The following is a 22,253-nucleotide window of genomic DNA, read 5'->3' as shown; positions in this document are numbered from 1 at the left end:
AATTCTTATTATTTGATTTAGTGACCTTAAAATTTCCAGGACATCACGCGGTATCTTGCATTTATTCGACCAAAACCATCCAGCACATCTTATTGAATCCTGGATAGTCAAAAATGGGTTTAAATTTAGTTAAAGCAGCCAGATAGTGCTGTCATCTACGACTTAAAACTGAAAAAAAGTGTTTGACTGATTTAAAATCTTATTATTTTTTAACGAAAAGCTTGATTTTTTTCATTCAATTTCAGCCTAGAATCTATGTTTCATTTTACGTTATGTTCATGGAGAAATTAAGCGGTTTAATAATGTGTTTTGCTCAAATGTCAAATTCCTGAGTGCTAGAGTAAAATTAAAAAAAAAACCTCGTTCAAAACCTTTGAAATTCTAGAAAACGTCTAAAAGTCAAGGTTGCCGAAATCACAGAAAAATCTATAATTTCACAGAATTTTGAGCCAAATTTCATCACAGAATCTGTGTTACAGAACACTGAATTTTTGGAATATTCACAGATTTCACAAAGTTTTTAAATTTAGGAGGTTTTTCAAAATAACTTTTTTTATGACCATGCAAATTTTGGATGATTATCTTTGAATTGGAGAAATATGATAAAATTGATAATGTTAACTGATTTGTTTTAAGTGAAATGTAAAAAAGAGTCAATTTGACATGACTTTTGAATGAAATTATTGAAAAAACATCACAGAAAATCGTCACCTGCGCATATGCGACCTTTTTTAGATTTAAAAATTTAGGTACCGTAAAATGGGGTAACTTTGATCACCGGGGGATATTTGACATACAATACACTTTTCCACATTATTATCAATAACTCTGTCTATAATTTGAATTTTCGAAAACTGTTTTCTACGTAAGAAAGCCTATTGATTGAGTATCAAATAGACAAAATTTGGCTTGTATTTGATTTTTTTTTTCTGTTAGTAAAAAATCTAATTTCAAAATCTTAAAATATCTATTTTCCAAGGCTCGCAAACAAACAGCTATCCTGATGATACCAAAAAGCATTTAGAAGCAAACGGGTTCATGAATGTGAAAGATCAACTTTTTTCCATGTGTTTGAAAAGCTATAGTGTTAATTTTATAGTCATTTAATGATCAACTTTTGATATTTTAAAAATAAGGACATTTTTCAAGAGTAAGCCCGTATTGGACAAATGGATAGGAACCTTATCAAATCGTTAATTTTGAAGAAAAAATGAAAAAGGAAATAGTGGTAGGGCCCAGGGGAATGTGTAAAGATAAAATTTCATTTGTATTTTGAAGCTCAAACTATTTAACAATTATAATTATTTTTCCCCTTAATGTATGCAGCATCAATGTTCTTTTTTCGATTATAATTATTTTTTAAATAAAACGTACAAAATTAAGGTTAAATTGATAAACTAGCATTTGTAAATATTATGAAGGTGTTTTGTATTCTTTATGATCAAGAAAACTCGGTAAAACCGTCAAAATAGAGACTGATCAATAGTTCCCCAAAGCATCAAATTCTGAACAGAGACGAAAACGATTTTTAATCAAATTTAACGAGGTCTAATATATTTCTGCATCTATGTTTTACGTTCATAAGAGTTCAGTACTGGTTTTAAAAATATGAAACATGCCACATTCCCCTTAACAGAAAAAAATAATCGAAATATATTGAAAAAAGTGATCAATATTACCCCGGATTACGGTATCTTATACTTAACTTGAATTATATTATTTAAGTTACAAAGACCGGTTCGCGCTAAATTAAAAATATTTTGATGTGATATTACTTTATTTAAGTACACTAGGGTAACAATATAGATCGAAACCGACCATTTCCATTTTGTAGATTGGCCTAAAAAAATGCCCTGAGCAAAATTTCAGCTCAATGGCATTTGACTTAGGGGTGCGTCATAGCGCCATAGGGGAGACCAAAGGAAATCGGAAAAAAACGAAATTTTATTTTTGATGCCAAATAACTTAAAATGCATAAAACGTCAAGATCTGGTGTTATGTTCGACTCAAAATCCACATTCTTGGACTAAGCCATGTCTCGAAAAACCAGCGAACAGGTTTTTGTTCGTAATAATACCAGATCTCCTCGTTTTATGCAGTTTTAAGTCATTTGACATAGAAATTTAAATAACTATTTTCCCGATTTCCTATGCTACTCTTTGGTGATTTTGGAAAACAAAAAAACTGATACTTCATGCGCTTTGACTTTTGAGGCACCCCTAAATCAAGTCCAATTCGGCTTAATTTGAGCACAGGGCAGCTTTTTGGGCCAATCTACAAAAGGAGACCTTGGAGCCAAAATGGTATAAGTGACAAAATTGAAAAAAAAACTGAGATAAGTATCTAGAATCCTTGACCGCCGAACATCATATGCCTTTTAAATCATAATTTTAAAAACCCTTCAAACTGAAAGCCACATATGGTCTAGAAGCAAAGGGGTATTAGTGCATCACTTATACCCCTTTGCCTCCAAAGTCCTTCTAAGTGAGGTACTTACACCCCTTTGACACTAACCATAACGAGATTTTCAGTAAGTAGTGTTTTTATTTATCAAGACCAATCATTTAAAAAAAAAAAGGATTTTACTATTCTTTAAAAAACCGGATGATGTTGAAAAATTTACCATCAATTGATCCATCTGAATGCCTTTTATGATAATTCTAGTGGACAAAATATTATTAATTTTTTTTTGTTTCAACCACCAATAAGTGGATCGCAATTTTCTGATTTCTGGTCACTGTTATATGAAGTGTGCCACAGACCAAAGGCTTAAACGAAAGCTTGAAAAGAACAAAAAATGTAATTTTACGAGATAATGGGATCTATATTGAACCGATTTTCGTTATTTTACTGTTACAAATCAACTCATAGTGACTGGAAATCCATTTCCAATGCTCCATTTATCAGGCAAAGGCGCCAAAAACATACAGTGATTGAAATGAAGTGGAAAAATACTTTACACTAATTTACTACTTTATAAAATTTATCCTGATGAAAAATCGTTGTTTGGAGATATTGACCAGAAGTATGTATACAAGACCAGGTCGATTTTCAGACATACCTACAATCTATTAACCTACTGTACCAAAGTATAATTATACGAGACCGGACGTGCGCGTCGCTTGCGAAGAGTTTCCGAGACGTCTGAAGCTGGTTCGATCAGAGAAAGCTGGTGTAATTCCGAGATATCGTCTGTAAAGTATCTTGATGAGTTACTGAATGAAGCTATGGAAATCAGATTCTGATTTTCTTCTTATTCTTTGAAATATTGAGATTTTTCTGTGTGACCGGACTTTTTTGTCACCCTGTATATCTCTTGTGTTCCAAGGGCCTCAAATGCATATTCGTCATGACCAACTTGCCTGCCACCCTAATGTACATATATTTCGAAAAAAATTAACGCAAACAACGACACCTCAACATGTGTGATCTTTCAATGTTTTTGACTCAAAAAATAGTAGATTTTGGCCGATGTATTGTGTCGAGTAGCCAAATGCTTGAATGGATTCAAAAAAACCAAGTGTTGAAAATGATTCCAAAGTAAATCATTCCATAAATTCCATGCACAAAAACCATATCCATTCGTCAGCCACAAAAATAAATCCGGCACCAAAAAGTCTTCTGTGACTTGTTTCCGCTCTGGCGATCCTGACTAGCAGGAGGACACAGGAGCACACTTGGGCAAATTACCGTCGGTTCCTTTGCGAGCAATCTGTTCCTTCGCTTCCGGACAATCCTTATGGAGCGAAGTTCCCTCGAACTCGAGCAAGGTGACGGTGTTTTCCGGTGGAGGAACCGGCAAAAAGGCGCCCTCCCGGAAGTTGTAGATGACCAAATTCCTCGGTAGATGTCGGTTTTCCGTAGACAGCAGCTTCGGTACCTCCTCGCCTAGTTCGGCTTCCGTCAGGTCCAACTGGTCCACCGGTTTGAGCAGCTGCTTCGCCTTGACCCAGGAATCGAACTCGTCATTGTCGACGGTCTCACCTTTGCCGGGCTTCTGCATCGCCGAGCTGCGAAGCTGTGAGGGATAAATAAACGAAGAATTAGTCAAGGTAAAATAAAAGTTCAAAAAATAAAAAAGCTAGGTTTAAGGAGTATGAGGTTCAATTTAGCATTAATTTTTCCATTGATCTAGTTATGAGCTTTTTTATTACTGTTTTAAATTAGATCGAGGGTTAGAAAAACACGTCATAAATCTATTAACAAGTAACTGTTAAAACAGATTTTAGTTTATAGTAGAAATTTTTAGTTGAAAGCATCGCTGGTAATTTTATGCTAATTAAAAACAGTTTATGCCATTCTTACTCTTTTTTCCATTAAAATGTGTAAATTCAATTGTATATTATGGCATATACACGTCATATTGGCAATAAATAACAGAAACGTTAACACGAGAAAAGTTCAAAATCAACTGAATCTGTAAAAGCGTTGTTGCAAATTATTTGCATTTAACATGGACGAAGAATCGCAAATATTTAGCGAAATGCCCATGCTTAAAACTCGATGAAAAAAAAAACACATTTACTTTATTTGCTTGCCAGAAAAACATTTCAAATTCCTTAAGCATCACAGAAAACTTAAAACGAAATTATCAAAATCACAATAATAATTTGATTATTTTGTTATCTTGATTAGTTATGAAGGGTTTCAATTAATGAAGAAAGTTATTCGTTATTCTACCAAACAAATTATTAAGAAAGAAATCAGATTTGTTTATTAAATGAATATTAAGTTTAAAACCAACTAATAAACGATAACGCCTAGTATCCCAGCTTTTGCAGCAGGCTAAAGTCGATAAAAACATTAATTAGCCAAAAATATTATAAAGAAATAACAAACTTTTCCTAACCGACTGAAAGCAGCGGCTTTTAGCTTTTATCCAGGCGATTGGCAATTTTCATTCTTGTTTTTTTTTAATTATCGTTGTAACAATACTTTATACATTTTAATGAATATTAAAAGCTACTTTATATTTTTATTAGCATACCAATCTTTTTCAAATGTGAGAAAGCCTAGCGTGTTTTTTTAAATTCCCCGAAGAATTAAGCTAACGAGAGGCCCGGCTAATAGTTGGAGGAGGGGGCTGCGATTCATTTTAATTATTATGCTAACTAATCGAAAATAAAAACTCTTATTAGAGCTGATAATTTCAAAATTCGGTTCGAAATTTTTAAATAAGTTAGGAACTATCAGCACTATCTGCAACTAAAGTTTTCTAGTCAAGAAAGAATCAAAGATAGATGATAAAATATTTTTGTTTTATAGTTGACAGCTTGGAATGCGCGAAAGTGGGATAAATATTTCCATCATAAAAATTGGGTAGTGACATTTATTTTTCAGACTAAGAATCCAAAATAAACAAAACCCAAAAGAAGTTAATTCAAATTATTTGGAAATACGGATGTAAGAGTTCAAGAGTTAAATTTGAACCCTGAAACCAGATTGTATTCAGAACCTGTATTAATTCTAATAATATAAAAACTTGAGAAACAAGGTCACAATCAGAGCCAAAGAACGAATTACTAAATTTTTAATAAAAAAATATAAATTTAATTTCTATTTCATGTATATAAACACAAAAAATCATGTTTATGAATGTGTTGAAATTTGAAAAATGTGAGGTGGATTTCAAATTTCACATCAAATATTGGACACAGAAAAATATTGTAAAATAGTTATTCTAATTATATGTTACAAGTTACAAGAAATAAAATTGAATGCATAAAATCAAATGTAGATACATTGTTCGAAACACATAATCAGTTATCATTATAAAAAATCAGATGAGTTTAGAAGTTTCAATGAATATCTCGAGTTTCCAAAATTTTGAAAACCATAAAGCTTTGAAATCAACACAAGGCTAAAATTATCAATCAATTTAATCATTATTTGTATGAAAACAATTTGAGAATAATCAATTGCTAAATGATATGCTGAATTCAGGATATTTACCGCAGTAGGACAAATTAAAAAAAGCACATCAGGAAAAACAGTAAAAAATTTCAGTTAGAAAAGTCTCAATTTGAATTTATAATCTAAGATAGAATCTCTGTATGACTGATCTGACCAATTAATGCAAATATATTTTTTTTTCAAATTTCAATAATTCCCAAAAAGCTTACAATAATTTTGTATTATTCATACTCATACTTATGCTTATGAAGTGAGCATTCTAGATTGCCAGGTTTCATAAATTTAACTCCCTTAAATTATTATTTTTTCTCTTCAAGTTCTTCAATTTTTCTTTTCAAATTGAATAGTTCACAGCATTTGCTCTGATATTGTCCGGATAAAATTTTGGAATATTTGTTTGTAAAGTCTTTAAATCAATTTAGGTAAACATGAATTAGAAATCCCTCACAAATAACGGTAAAGTTTAAATTTTTAAAGCAATATACCAATAAGGCAAGACATTTGGGTTTTATTAAAATGGTATACAGTAGTTTTTCGATTTTATCACTGTTCGATTTTAACAATATTCGTCAAAATTACGCTCGATTTTATCACGGTTACGGGTATGGTTTCGATTTTATCACGCTTTTTAAGAAATCCTTCAGAAACCATTTCCAGTGCCATAATTTTCGTTCAAAAGCGTAGAGCGTCTTTGTTCATGATATTTCAATGATTTATGTTATGGTATATAGTTATTCAATAATATGAAAATGCCATTGAACTACTTAGCTTAGCTGTATGGTCGTCGTTTGGATTTTAAAAACATTTGCAATAATCGACATAAGTATTGTAACGTCGCGCAAACGCTAGTGTTGTTATTTGTGCTTCGTTAGCCGCTCTTAAAAAGTAACCATATTTTTGTTATGCGAATAAAGTTGGGGGTGAATTTAAGAGTTTTTAAAAAGGAGAAAAGTGTTTCTGATTTCTTTGTTTAATATGTTTATTTGGAAGGGTGGCGTGCGCAATCCTAATTGGACAGCCTTTAGTATTGTCTGAATGGATAATTTTGGAAGATCAAAGTGAAATTCTGCTAGCTTTGCCTTAAATTTGAAATTTGAAGAAGAACATTTTTTATGCCTTCCTCTTTTTAAAATCGACATAAGATACATGACTGTTAAATTTCCATAAAAACTAAATAATTCACTTTAATTAGATGTAGACTAACAAATTGATGCTATACCTACATAACTTTAATTTCAAGAAAAAATCTTATAATTGCTGTAGAGAAGAATAATTTCAACTGAAATCGATCCTTTGTGATTAGTAATCTTTGATCAAAATTTATTGATACAAAACGTTTCCACTACTGAAAGCTGAAAACATTATAAATTATTGGGCTTGTGATATAGCTCAGTTGGCAAGTCTGTTGTCTCCTGAGCCGATATCCGCGAGTTCGAGCCCAAGAGTAAACATCGAACACAGTTTTACCGGATAAGTTTTTCAATAACGATCCGCTAAATGTAACGGTGATAAAGTCGCGAATGCCATAAAGATGGTAAAACGTGGATAATCGAAACAAAAAAATAAATAAATTATTGATTAAAAACAATAAAAATCCTTTTTTTCCACTTTAATTCTTAGTTTCTCCAAATTCACGGTTTCGCCATATTCACGGTGAATTTTTTTTTGATCGTGATAAAATCGAAAATCTACTGTATTGCTTTCTTTGTTCAACCTATTCTGAGCTGCAAGTTTTCATTTAAAAACTGATAATTAGGGACTGTACTGGTACTGTAAGTTCCAGTCGCCGTAAAAGCCTTTAACAAATTTTCACTGTTTAGAAAATATTTCATATTCCAGAAAATATATAAATAGGAGAACGTGATGTATTTTTAATTGTGGTAGACATTCAAGATTCTTCAGATTTATTCTGGGTATACACGGGTTTTAAAGAAAATTGAACAAGAAAAGCAAACAACGGTCTAACCGGTTGCCATAATTTTGAAAAAAAAACCAGTCCTTGTTTTGCTGGATTTATACACAGGAAAAAATGAAAACTCAAATTGGGCTAATTTTTTTAGCTAGCTTTATCTAAATTTTTTTTTATTCGGGAAGTTTGGAAAAAGTGTTCCGTTGTTGACGTGTTTCGATTTGAAGTAATGGAATTTTTAGTATTACTCCTCACTTCATTCTTGATTTTTTATCGAATTATCACGGAATTCTGCTTAAACTTTTCCGGATCTTGTTTTTAGAAAATTCTAAATCATATGCTCAGATTTTACCAAGTTTTGAAAAAGATGACCCTAATTTGCTCAGCTTTCATAAATGCAGAAATGATATTCGAGTAAAACTGTTCGAGACAATATTTCAAGGGAGGTCCTTAGCTATTATATACGTTTTATTTCAAGTTTTTTTAGTTTCTATTTCCTATCTTCAATTTGTAGTACCGTAAACTGGGGGAACTTTGATCTCAGGGGTAACTTTGATCAACATGAAATTTTTGCAGATAATCATCATTAACTAAGTACAAAGTAAAAATATCTGAAAACTTTTTACTACGTTTGAAAGCCTATACATTGAGTCACAAATAAGCTAAATTTGGTTTTTTATTATAAGATTTTTAATACTTCTTAAAATATAATTTAAAAATCCTAAAATATCTGGTTTTTCGAAGGCTTGCAAACAAACATCTCTCCAAATAAAATTTAAGCATTTTGGAGCAAATGGGTTGTTTTATGTGAAAGTTCAACTTTTTTTCTTTGTTTAGGTTTGGTTAAAGTGTTATTTTTATGGCCATTTGGTGATACTTTTTAATATTGAAAAAAAAACGGTGATTTTCCATGAGAAAGCCCGTATGGTAAAAATGGCTAAAACCCTATCAAATGGTTCAATCTGAAGAAAAAAAGAACATGGGAACAGTGCAAGGACCTAGGGAATTGCATGCAGGCAAAATTTCATTTGTTTTTGAGGCCAAACAAAATTTAGAAATGTTTATTATATTTACCCCTAGATGTATGCAACAACATTGTACATCTTTTGATTATAAATATGTTTTTGAAAAAAAAAAGTTGAAAACATCAGTTTAGTCCTAACAAAATAACTGTTATTAATGTTGATGCCTTCTGTGCTAAATGGCACCATAACAATAATTTTGAAGATGTTGAGGTACGTAAAAAATATAATGATAAAAGTTACCCCGAAACTCGAAATCTGGTTTTGTAACAAACATTTAATTATAACCACATATGTCGTTGGATTTTAATGCAAGCAAAGGTCATGTTTTATACTCCTCACTTCATTAAGTGTTTTAAAACTTTTAGGTATTACAAAAATGCAACCCCATCCAAAATATTCCAAAATGAATGAAAAAAGTGATCAAAGTTCCCCCAGTTTACGGTACTTGATACGATTAAAGTAAAGTTAAATATTTTACTCGGGAGCCCACCTAGGTCGGGGGGCTGGGGCAATTGCCTCCAATTGTCTCTCCTTAATACGGCCTTGCTTGTAGAAAATTTCAGTAAAAAATAACATGGCCGTTGCACCAAAAAGTAGGATATGATTCATACTATATAGCCTTTGTCCGATAAATTAATTTGTTTTACTCAACGCGCTTTTAGAAGATTTATTGTGCTCGACAAGAATTCGACTGAAATAATAATGTGCTATTGAATATCAAGATACATCAACTGTTCATTTCTACGGTTCGGAGTAATTGTCAAACCGCTTTTTTTGTTATACTGATAATAAATTTTTCATTCATAATCATAATACTTGTACGAACAAATGATCTTTTTTTTACAAATTGTAATATACGTTTTAAAATGTGTTCAAAAATTCTAGAAAACCATGCAAAAAACCGTTGTAAAATGCCTCATTTAACCAAATTTATTATTTTGAAATGGTCAAGATTAAATCAGGAAGCTCAAAGATTTGTTTTGAAGTTTGTCTACGGTTGTTCCGTATCTTTCACAAGGTCTTCAAGTTCACCGGATCTTTCCGGTCCAAAATTCGTTAGAGCTACTTGACCACTCACGAGTGGTTTGGGAAATAGCAGTTATGTCAAGACCTTGTTTTTGGCATATTTGAAGATCTTATTTCGAGAATATCGTTTGAAATCAAATCTTGTGCACATCATACTCAAAAGGCCTTGAATTGAGATGAGGGGGCTATTCCCTAACTTTGTGAATGAGTCACTCAGTCATTTAACCCACTCGAGACGGATTGCACACCGTGTGTGCAATGACTTTCCGAGGCTATAAGACCGATTGCACACCGTGTGTGCAATGGAAGTTGTTTTAACTTTTTCATGGTTTTGATGAAACTAGTGGACCAATTTTATTGGTTCTTGAACCAATAGAATCTGTAAAGCATATGTAAACATAATTTGACAATGGTTTCACTGTGAATGAAAATGTTTTCAAAATATCTGGGGATGAAAATGACATAAAATTAGGCAGCGCAGACAGATTCGTTTCGTACAGACTATTGTCGATACAGACAATAGGGCATTTCTAGGCTATTTGTGCTGTTGTTGTAGAAGTTTGCGTTGTTGATTGTTTAGGTTATGATGTGGAGAAAATAACTGAAATTGATATGCATCTTGGACCTGGTGTATAGCGTTTATTTTTAAATTTAGAGTGTGCTATTGGGTTCTTTAGCCCTTGGCGGGGAGTTTTAGTAGATTCTACGTTCACAAAGGTGTTCTTGAAATCTCTATCTTATAGTTGAAAATATTATTTACGGTAGCTATCGAATGATCAAATAAATTTTAATTATTGGTTACTTTTTACAATTTATTAAAAAAAAAAAACAAATGGAATAAACTTTAGCTCTGCAAGTGTTTGCTTATAATATCATCATCATTGAATTTTATTTTTTATTTTTTCATGAAATGTATTCAAACAATCAATTTATGAATTTCTAGGAAATTCTAGTTTTATATTGTATTAAATATTTAAAAATTTTAACGCTCCGTTCGATGTGCCTTCATGAAATGTTGGACAAATAACCCTTATTCCAAGGTGCTATTCAGAAAAATGTACGGAAGATTATGTGATGAACACTAAATGTTTCATTGCATATTTTTTATGAAATATAGTTCTAAATTAATGCAAGAATAAGTTAACCGGAGTTTAATAGTTAGACTACTTAAATAATTCTCGAATAGAAAAAAAATCCACAGAAGAAAAAATTGGGTAGAAACCGACAAAGTAGAAACCATCATAAATCACAAGAGTAAACACATTTAATTGGAAAAAGTTTTAAAAACACTAGTTTTTGGTTCAAACCACATTGCATAATATTCTTTGCATTATATTTTTTTCTTTTCTAACCATATAAAAATTGAAACGAAGGTTGATCATGTTTTAAATGGTGTATTTTCATTTTTCTGCCCATTGCACACCGTGTGTGCAATGCGGCTCCTCGAAATAATTTTATTTCGAGGAGCGGACTGCACACACGGTGTGCAATGGACGTTTTTCGTAAATTTACGATTAAGTTTTGAAAATTTCATTGTATTCATGTTTTTCAGATAAAAATTGATCGAATCAAAGAATAAAAATTTTTGGCTCCTGGGGGACGCGTTCGAAAAAAGTCGCCGTCTCGAATGGGTTAAAGTGACTAAGTCACTCGAAATAATTGTCGATGTTAAGATTTGATGTTTTGGGCGTTTTCAATTTTGCATGTTTTATCCGTGAGCATATTTTCTAAACTGATTTTTATTGAAGAAATAAAACGTGACATTGTCATTTTTTTAAACATATAGAGCAGTTGTGAAATAAAATAGGGTGAAATTCTCGATTGTGTACAATTAATATACATTATTTCTTCACCATAATCTATTCAATGTCGCATTCGAAATTAATTATTTTTTAAATTTATATCCACCCGCTGGCATGGTCTATCGTTATAATTTTGTGATACTTGTTACACAAAAGTTACTGTTTAAGATAATACTTTGATGAAAGCGTTAAAACAATTGGAAATTCTAACAAATTCAGAAAAATACTGCACTATCTTCTCTTAGGTATATATAAAAATGGAGGTGTTTTCTTTGAATGGAAAGTGGTATCCGAGGGTTTTTCGGATCAGAGATAGTTTATATAATAGTTTCAAGAATTTCACTTTTCATGAAGGGGGCTCCATACAAAACGAACTTAAAATGGGACACAAATCGAATAATTTTAATGCGATGTTCATTAAAATTGATTCATGAGCACATCTTTTATAGAGATTTGTTAGTTCAAACGTAGAACGAAGTTTACCGGGTCAGCTAGTTTAATACAAAATCAATAACTTTCTAACTGAGATATTACCGTCAACTGGGGCAACATGCAACAATTTTCATCTTCAAAGGGTTCTGAAAAACTTATGTTCGCATTTAATCCTACCCTTTATGCATCAAAAGTTTTAAGGATGATGGGGCATCAAATTGGCGTAGTTAGAAAAATTATTGGTTACTTTAGTTACTTTGGTTATTTTTAATTTTCTTAAAACATGCGATTTTCACCCTCCTTAGAAAAGGGGGTAACTTGCAACAAACTTCGTTTTTAATTAAAAATCTAATGAACATGTACGAAAATTTATAGTTTTTAATATATTTGGGATGTATTAAAGACCATAACGCATGAAAATACCAATTTCAGTATGTTTTTGGTCTGAAATAACTAATTTTCACATTTTTTCTGAAAAAAAGATGCTGCATACATTTAGGGGTTAAATAATATTACGGAAAATTGTACAAGCTGAAATCATAAAAATAAATGTTTGGATGAATGAAATTTTAATTTTTACAAACGCGTGATGCAAAACATTCATATTCGAGCACTTGGAAACGAGATTTGCATTTCGTTGCATTTTACCCCTGACACCTAAATGAATTATAAAAATAATTATTAAAAAAAAATGGGTGATTGTTTGAAAAATATTTCTACACCATCAGTGTTGATATAGCATGAAGAAACCAGTAAAAAGTTTGTAGGTAATATTATCAAGCCAATCCTTCATACTGGGTAAAGTTTTTTTCGGCATCAAAAAACGTTTAAATTTGTACAAATTGTATGCTCGATTTTTCAAATTTTATTTAAAAATAAAAAACTTAATGTGGTGCTATATAAATGTTGCATCTAACCCCGCTGTTGCATGATGCCCCGTTTGACGGTATATTACGGCAAGACAAAGTTTTGAGTTTGAAGTGTCTTGAACAAAACAATGATTCATACAATCGCGAGGAATTCACAGAAAAATTTGAAAAACAAGTTTATGTTAGTTCTAAAGTTAGTTAAAAAAGTCTGATTGAAGAGTAGAAGCATATAATTTGATAATAGTAGAAGAAAGGTGGAAACATCGGAATATTTTCAATCAGTCCAATTATATTAGCTGTTGAAATGTATAAAACAAATAATAATGTTTTAATGTTTTAAATACGCGCTATTTTACAGTTCCTGATTATCGTTCTTAAATATTCCATGACCATTAGAAGTCCATAGTGATTGGGTATTCTCAAAAACACTGATATCCTTATCCTTATATTTTGTATGTAATTACATCACTGCCATCGCTCTCCAGGCTGTGGAAGGACGCCGGTGAAGCCATCGTTTGCCGGCCACACGTCCGAAAACCGTTAGAAAACTACGAACAATGTTTGATTTACGAAGATTTGAACTGTATCCCGCGGGAGTCTAAACCGAACTGATGAAAAAGATCACCACAAACTTCAACTGCCTGTTAGCTACCGGTGTCGGTGGCCAAATAGTAATCACATGTTCGGAATCCATTCCGTGTGCGACCTTAGGAAAACTTTTTTTTGTTTGTATCAACCATCGCGAGACAGTTTGCATATTAAAAGCACAAATTTAAAGAAATTATAACTTTTATCTACCATTTGAGCGATGAACGGCCAAAACTTTGGCCAACTAGAATCGAAGATGGGGAAGTTTGTGGTTGAGGGGTAAAAAATACCACGCTTAGCATGCCACCATTCGCTAGAATCAGTGAAAAAATCAGTCACTGCCTTCTAGCCGGTTGAATGTCGTGTCATTTTGTTTTCCGTATCACACAATGGCCGTAGAAAAATTGGAAACGAAATGTCCCCCCGGTAAAAAACGAGGTCGTAGAGAAAACAAAGTTTTGCTGGAGATAATGCTTGGTACGAGCAGAAACCGCTGGATCTCAAGCAGAATTGATAATAAATTTATTGTTTTAAATTTTGATATAATTAGCATAAGCATGAGGTTTCTCCTGATATTGTTGTAATTTAAATATATTTTAACCCTCCTCCGTCCCTGAAATTTTTACCCGTTACAGTCCCGAGAGTGTCAATTTTACACTCCTGACTAAAACCGTTATATCTCTCTTGTTTCTCAACTAACTTTTACAAAATTTATAGCTTTGTAAACCTCATGATGTAACTCGAACATATTTTGAAAACATTATTCACATACAACATTTCAGTTTTTCGTTATTCATAGTCCAAGAAAAAAAATTCGAAAAAACATTCTTCGGAAAAAAGACTGTTGATCAGCTTCGAAGTTCTCAAAACTTAGTGTCTAAGAAAGCCGAAGATAAAAGCTGTACGTTGTACATAAGTAGGGTAAATGAGCCTAATTTCGCTATATTTTGTCAGAGGTTTTTAGATTTGATATTATTGCGCCGAATCTTTAATACTTAGATATACAATTTTTTGGTAACTAAATTCCAAATTTTTTTCTGAACTCTGTTTTGGTTTGAAATAATCATTTCAAGCCTTAATTTACGAAAAATATCATGTTTTATAAAGTGTGTCGATGTTCCTAATATGGCACTAATTGTTCCTTATGTTAACATATGGGTGTTCCTAATGTTAACATATGAGGAAAAATGTATCCGCGTACCCAAATATTACACTTTTTGTTCCTGATTTTGCATATGGGTCCGTTTTTTTAATACTTTAAAAAGAAAAATCTTAAAACTCGCCTTTTTATAAATTTAACAACGTTTTTGGAATATGAATAGGGCAATAAGAACTATTTAAATCCTACACAATATTCCTCTACGCTAGTTTTGAAGAAAATAGTGAATATTGAGCTCATTTAAATTCAAACTTTACCTTTTCCAATGGATACATTTATTATATATCAAAAAGTAGAAAATTCATTGTAAAGAATACAAATAAGTTCAGTTAAACAGCATTGTTAGATGCAACATTTGGGTACCACAACACTTATTTAGCTTTTATTTTAATATAATTGATTAAAATTATCATTTAATGATAAAAAAAACGATGATGCCATAGTTTCTCACATCGTGAGAGAGTTTTATGAAGTTTTTGAATCTCATAGAAAATTCGAAACATCGAAATTTTTACATTTTTGATGCCGTAAAAAACTTTACACAATGGGACGGATTGACTTAGTGATATTACCTACAAACTTTATATGGAACTTATTATCCTACATCAACACTGTTGGTGTATGAATATTTTTCGAACAATAAATGAATTTTTTAAAACAAATATTTTTTAAATTCCGTCACCAGTCTGGGCTAAAATGCATCGAGATGCAAATCAATGATTCACAGTTTAAATCTTGTTTCCATATGCTAGAATATGATGTAAAATTTTTGTAGTATTATTTATCCCTAAATGCATCAGCACCCTTCTGCTTTCTTTTAAAAGAAAAAATATAAACTTTAATTCTAACAAAATATTAAATAACTGCAGATCGTGCTTTATGCGTAACGACATCACAAATATGTCAAAAAATTTCCAAAAATTTTTGTTTGATTTTTCATCAAGAACAAAGGTTTTTGCAACTTAGATACCCCTTTTTCTTAGTAGGGTGAAAATCGCATGTTATGTAAATTTAAAAATAACTGGTGAAACCAATTATTTTTCTGACTATGTTAATTTGATGTCCCATTAACCTTAAAACTTTGGATGTACAAACGGTAGGATTATCAGTGGACATTAGGGTTTAAGAAGCAACTGAAGTTGAAAAGTGTTGCATGATGCCCCGAAAGACGGTATTCAACCTATTTTATAGAGATTTTTTTTAAATTGTTCCTTTCGATTCTGTTCTCGTTAAGAAGCTCTCTGTAACTTGATGGTTTCCTTCTCTGTCGCGAAAGGTGCGTTCCTTACAACCTGGCGAAAATATTTGTTCAACATTTTAAGCTTTGAGATATACTGAAGTAAAAAAAAATCATGTTTTATTAGCTCAAAACAGTTTATTTTAACAGATCGTTGAAAATTATGTTAAAACGCAATTCTTTCAATCAAATTTATTTCAAATACATTCTATGACTTTGATATAGTTTGGAAAACTTTGACTATGTCCATAATTAGGAACACATTGAAAATAGTGTTCCTAATTGTGGACATATGTTTTTTTAGTTTTTACACGAACAAAACATCGTTCTAACATATTTATTACTTAAATCATGATAAAAAACAATCCGACAAAAAATTTCAAAAAAATCGGTTGACAAATTCAGCTTTAATCTTCTTTTTCTAAACAGGTGTTTTTTAAGAAATTTGCCAACAATTCCATTCAATTTGGACATTCTTGGAAACAATCCGGATTTTACGAAAAATCTTGTGAATTAGAAAGCTAATTTGTTTGTAAAATGAAAGTTCACATGATCCTTCACATTATCATTTTTTTTTGATAATTGTGATAAGTGAAAAATAACGTCAAAAACAGGCAAAATCGAACAGTATGTTAACATTAGGTACACATGCCACATTAGGAACACTTACCCTATAGATTTTTTTTAAGATTATGGCCACAAAAAATGTAAAAAGTGGTGTAGAAACTGTACTTTTCAATCAATGAACCGCCAAAATTGTTTTAGTCACACCAGATAAATTTTGAAAAGAGAATTGCAAATTTAACATAAATTGGCACATTTTTGCATTTTAAGATTGTAAAAATACGGAAAACAGGATTTGTGACGAATTTAGTTCAAGAAATGCATCTACCGTAGTTATGGAAAGTTACTTAATCACAAAAGGTGTATAGAAATAGGTGTTAAAAAACATGTCAGAAAATTGGATCGTCTTCGGCGGAATTTTGAATTACATCACACAAGGCCTAAGGCATTTTATTTTCAGACACTACATAACGTATCCACATTAACACTAATTTTTAATTGTAAATTTTGGTATACAATTTTATAAACCTTTTGTATAGAAACTCAAATTTTGACATAAAAAAGCCTACCTTACCTTAAGAATGGGTTTTTATTAAAAAGTTTAGTAAAAAAAAGTTCAGATTTAAAAACCAATCGTTAATACAAATATTCATTATAAATTTTTTGGTAATTTAAAATATTCGTCAAGAAACCAATTCCAGTCTCAGTATTATTTTGTGTTTCTTTTTCTTCTTAACGCACTCCACATCCACAAGGCTTTTGATAAATTACACAGGTGCACAAAATTCACATTTTTCCGAGATGCAAACATGAAAAAAACTTGACAGACAGGAAAAACGTATTTTAAGTTCTGAATGTGTATAAAAACATCAAAATATAGGTGGCCCAAGATACCCCAAAAAATTTGGCCCACGATTCCCCACAAGCTATGATTTGAAAATTGGTTGCGTTTGTATGACATTTTAGTGAACCATAAGTTCAATAAAATTCCTTTTCCGCGTGAAAGATCATGACAAAACTAAGATCATAAGCGTATGAGCATATTTTCCTTATATTCTTTAGGTATCTCCGGATGCAATTTGCGGGAGCTTGATTATTTATGTAAATACATTTTCCTAGGCTAGTTAATTAAAAGAAGCATATGATGCGTACATAAGTCAGAAACATATAGAAAAACATGCTTACACAAAGCGACAACAATGACAGCTGGATTGAGATTTTTATCTCAATACACAGCTGAGATATTTAGAGTGGTCCACGTTTCCCCACTCGCCCCTACATAAAGTTATTATTGTAAAAATAAAAAATAAACTTTTAAAGGAAGAATGTAATTTAAAAAAACGATATCTTTCATCACTGGCACTCTAGAAAAAAAATAATTTTTATAAATTATTTTAATCATCAACTAAATTCACTTGTAAAAAATGGATTTTATTTCCTCTTTTTTACGTTTCAAAACATGATTTAATGTTTTTTCAAAATCCAAGACATAACAGTGGCATTTTTTAATAAACACTTCAATTAAAAATAAAGAAAGGAGATTTAAATTAAGATGAATTATAAGAAAAAATTATTATTATTTTGCTAAGCCAGCTTTAATCAAGGTTAATTGCTGATCTGACATTGAGTTAATTTTAGGATTCGAATTTAATAACTTTTTGTATTCTATTTCTGTACACTGATTCTTATGTCAGATATTTTAAATTCAATCATATTTCTTGTTCAGGAAAAGCATTAAAATATTGATTACACTAGTTTACAAAATTTTAAAGAAATCGTGAACTTGATTAACTGACCAACATTTTTAATGTAAAATCGGGCGCTGAATCTGAAAATGAAATTCAAAAAAATCTCAGTAGAACCGTTTTTGAGTTATGCTCCAAATATGAAATTTCGGAAAAATTAAAAAAGTTCTTGTACTTGGATTAAAATATCTCGGACGACATAACAGTAATTTGAAATCTCTCATTTGCATATTGAAAGTGAATAAATTGTCTATCGATCATCTGAACACTGTTTTTGCGTTTGACCAACAGTATTGCTGATATTAGTGACTTTATGAGAAATAAAATTAAAAAAAACGTATTTTTTTAGAGAAAATTTTGTTTTAACGAAAGTTTTAGACTCGATGGTAGCATTTAAAAAATCTGTTTTTCTTTTGCGGTTAAGTGTCAATTCAAAACAAAGATTTCAAGTGGTTATTTATCAAAATCGGTTGAAAATTGAAGAAGTTATGGCTACTTCACCATAACTGTAATTTTTGCAGTTTTTAATAATTTAACGAACCGCAGTACACTTATCATAGTATAGGAAGAATGAAACATGATAAATCTCACTCGCTCCAAGTCAAAATTATTTATTAGCTTACCAGAAAGTCACATGCCAAGTTTCAGAAAAATCTGACCATAGGGAGGGTTTGCTTAAGTCTCAAACGAGAATCAAATTTTGAGGTATTTAGCCCGAAAGGGACGAAAAATACTGGTTTTTCATCAATAACTTTTTTCATCACTATCTGATTGTTTTTTATGGTTGATTTTCTTAAAGCCTAAGTTGAGACAAATATTTCACCCGAAGACTGTAACTCGATTGGATTAGAAACAGAAAAGTTATTGCGGTTCAAAGGCCGCAAATTTTGTCCAACACGCAATGAGTACTTTTTACGCATTGCGTTTTATACGACAATTTTCGACCAAAATAACATCTATGAACCGAAATAACTTTTCAGTTTCAAATCCAATCGAGTAACAGTCTTCGGGTGAAATATTTGTCTCAACTTAGGCTTTAAGAAAATCAACCATAAAAAATATATTTTTCGTTCCTTCCGGGCTAAATACCTCAAAATTCTATTCACGTTTGAGACAAACCCTCCCTATGGTCAGATTTTCCTGAAACTTGGCATGTGACCTTTTGGTAAGCTTATAAATAATTTTGCCTTGGAGCGAGTGAGATTTATCATGTTTCATTCTTCCTTTACTATGATAAGTATACTGTGGTTCGTTAAATTATTAAAAACTGCAAAAACTACAGTTATGGTAAAGTAGCCATAACTTCTTCAATTTTCAACCGATTTTGATAAATAACCACTTGAAATCTTTGTTTGAAATTGACATTTAAGCGCAAAAGAAAAACAGATTTTTTAAATGCTACCATCGAGTCTAAAACTTTCGTTGAAACAAAATTTTCTCTAAAAAAATGCGTTTTTTATAATTTTTTTTCTCATATTGTCACTAATATCAACAATACTGTTGGTCAAACGCAAAAACAGGGTTCAGATGATCGATAGACAATTTATTCACCTTCAATATGCAAAAGAGAGATTTCAAATTACTGTTATGCCGTCCGAGATATTTTAATCCAAGTACAAGAACTTTTTTATTTTTTTCGAAATTTCATATTTGGAGCATAACTCAAAAACGGTTCTACTGAGATTTTTTTGAATTTCATTTTCGGATTCAGCGCCCGATTTCACATTGGAAATGACCTTCAGTTTACTGAGTTCAAAAATGCTGTAAACTAGTGTTATTAAGAGGAGAAATCACCGTGAATTTGTTTTATGAAATGAATTTGCGGCTTTATCGGTGAGGGTTAAAGAGTTGAAATGAAAGACGGATAGAAGATCAGAAGAAAATTCTAAGGTGGTGAAAAGAGCGAAGAGCATTTGAAATAGAAGCTTGACCACATACTAAATTCTTTGTCCCACACCAATTAACTGTATTGAAGAAGTAGTACCCAATAGAGAAGGCACTACATTTTTCGATACAGTTAATTATGGATGGTTCGACCGCCATGTGAGTGTGCACATGTGCCGAACGGACAAAAAATTTAGCATGTGGTTGCTCTGTTAAGTCTTCTATTGTGCGATATCGTTCCATCGATGGCTAGGTAGATTTCTTATTTTCGTTTTGTGCGGATGTTCCAACTGGATTGAGTTGTCGCATACGGTCAACGGTCAGAAATCTTGGCCTAACTATTTTCGATTATCGGAACGATGTTTTGTAATTGATTTTTATAGCCGAATTATTTTTATTATTAAGAGGAGAAATCACCGTGAATTTGTTTTATGAAATGAATTTGCGGCTTTATCGGTGAGGGTTAAAGAGTTGAAATGAAAGACGGATAGAAGATCAGAAGAAAATTCTAAGGTGGTGAAAAGAGCGAAGAGCATTTGAAATAGAAGCTTGACCACATACTAAATTCTTTGTCCCACACCAACTACCTGTATTGAAGAAGTAGTACCCAATAGAGAAGGCACTACATTTTTCGATACAGTTAATTATGGATGGTTCGACCGCCATGTGAGTGTGCACATGTGCCGAACGGACAAAAAATTTTAGCATGTGGTTGCTCTGTTAAGTCTTCTATTGTGCGATATCGTTCCATCGATGGCTAGGTAGATTTCTTATTTTCGTTTTGTGCGGATGTTCCAACTGGATTGAGTTGTCGCATACGGTCAACGGTCAGAAATCTTGGCCTAACTATTTTCGATTATCGGAACGATGTTTTGTAATTGATTTTTATAGCCGAATTATTTTTATTATTAAGAGGAGAAATCACCGTGAATTTGTTTTATGAAATGAATTTGCGGCTTTATCGGTGAGGGTTAAAGAGTTGAAATGAAAGACGGATAGAAGATCAGAAGAAAATTCTAAGGTGGTGAAAAGAGCGAAGAGCATTTGAAATAGAAGCTTGACCACATACTAAATTCTTTGTCCCACACCAATTAACTGTATTGAAGAAGTAGTACCCAATAGAGAAGGCACTACATTTTTCGATACAGTTAATTATGGATGGTTCGACCGCCATGTGAGTGTGCACATGTGCCGAACGGACAAAAAATTTAGCATGTGGTTGCTCTGTTAAGTCTTCTATTGTGCGATATCGTTCCATCGATGGCTAGGTAGATTTCTTATTTTCGTTTTGTGCGGATGTTCCAACTGGATTGAGTTGTCGCATACGGTCAACGGTCAGAAATCTTGGCCTAACTATTTTCGATTATCGGAACGATGTTTTGTAATTGATTTTTATAGCCGAATTATTTTTATTATTAAGAGGAGAAATCACCGTGAATTTGTTTTATGAAATGAATTTGCGGCTTTATCGGTGAGGGTTAAAGAGTTGAAATGAAAGACGGATAGAAGATCAGAAGAAAATTCTAAGGTGGTGAAAAGAGCGAAGAGCATTTGAAATAGAAGCTTGACCACATACTAAATTCTTTGTCCCACACCAATTAACTGTATTGAAGAAGTAGTACCCAATAGAGAAGGCACTACATTTTTCGATACAGTTAATTATGGATGGTTCGACCGCCATGTGAGTGTGCACATGTGCCGAACGGACAAAAAATTTTTTTTTTTTTTTTTTTTAGCATGTGGTTGCTCTGTTAAGTCTTCTATTGTGCGATATCGTTCCATCGATGGCTAGGTAGATTTCTTATTTTCGTTTTGTGCGGATGTTCCAACTGGATTGAGTTGTCGCATACGGTCAACGGTCAGAAATCTTGGCCTAACTATTTTCGATTATCGGAACGATGTTTTGTAATTGATTTTTATAGCCGAATTATTTTTATTATTAAGAGGAGAAATCACCGTGAATTTGTTTTATGAAATGAATTTGCGGCTTTATCGGTGAGGGTTAAAGAGTTGAAATGAAAGACGGATAGAAGATCAGAAGAAAATTCTAAGGTGGTGAAAAGAGCGAAGAGCATCTTCGCTCTTTTCACCACCTTAGAA

At 31.9% G+C, this 22,253-nt stretch overlaps 1 protein-coding gene across 4 annotated transcripts in view; it reads right to left on the bottom strand.

The window, feature by feature from the left end:
* Positions 1-13,577, bottom strand: part of LOC129749873 (dynein intermediate chain 2, ciliary) — a 97,056-nt gene extending 83,479 nt beyond the window's left edge. For all 4 annotated transcript variants that reach the window (XM_055744973.1, XM_055744974.1, XM_055744975.1 and 1 more), the window contains exons 1-2: positions 13,441-13,577; positions 3,691-4,018 (exon numbers count right to left, since the gene is read on the bottom strand). In XM_055744973.1, the coding sequence (XP_055600948.1) occupies positions 3,691-4,018; positions 13,441-13,488 (376 nt within the window). In that variant the 5' untranslated portion in view covers positions 13,489-13,577. The remainder of the gene's footprint in view (positions 1-3,690; positions 4,019-13,440) is intronic.
* Positions 13,578-22,253: the final 8,676 nt, after the last annotated feature.

The sequence above is a fragment of the Uranotaenia lowii genome, chromosome 2 (genome assembly GCF_029784155.1).
Source record: "Uranotaenia lowii strain MFRU-FL chromosome 2, ASM2978415v1, whole genome shotgun sequence".
Classification (NCBI taxonomy): Eukaryota; Metazoa; Arthropoda; class Insecta; order Diptera; family Culicidae; genus Uranotaenia; species Uranotaenia lowii.
This window is presented reverse-complemented; position numbering and strand designations above follow the sequence as displayed.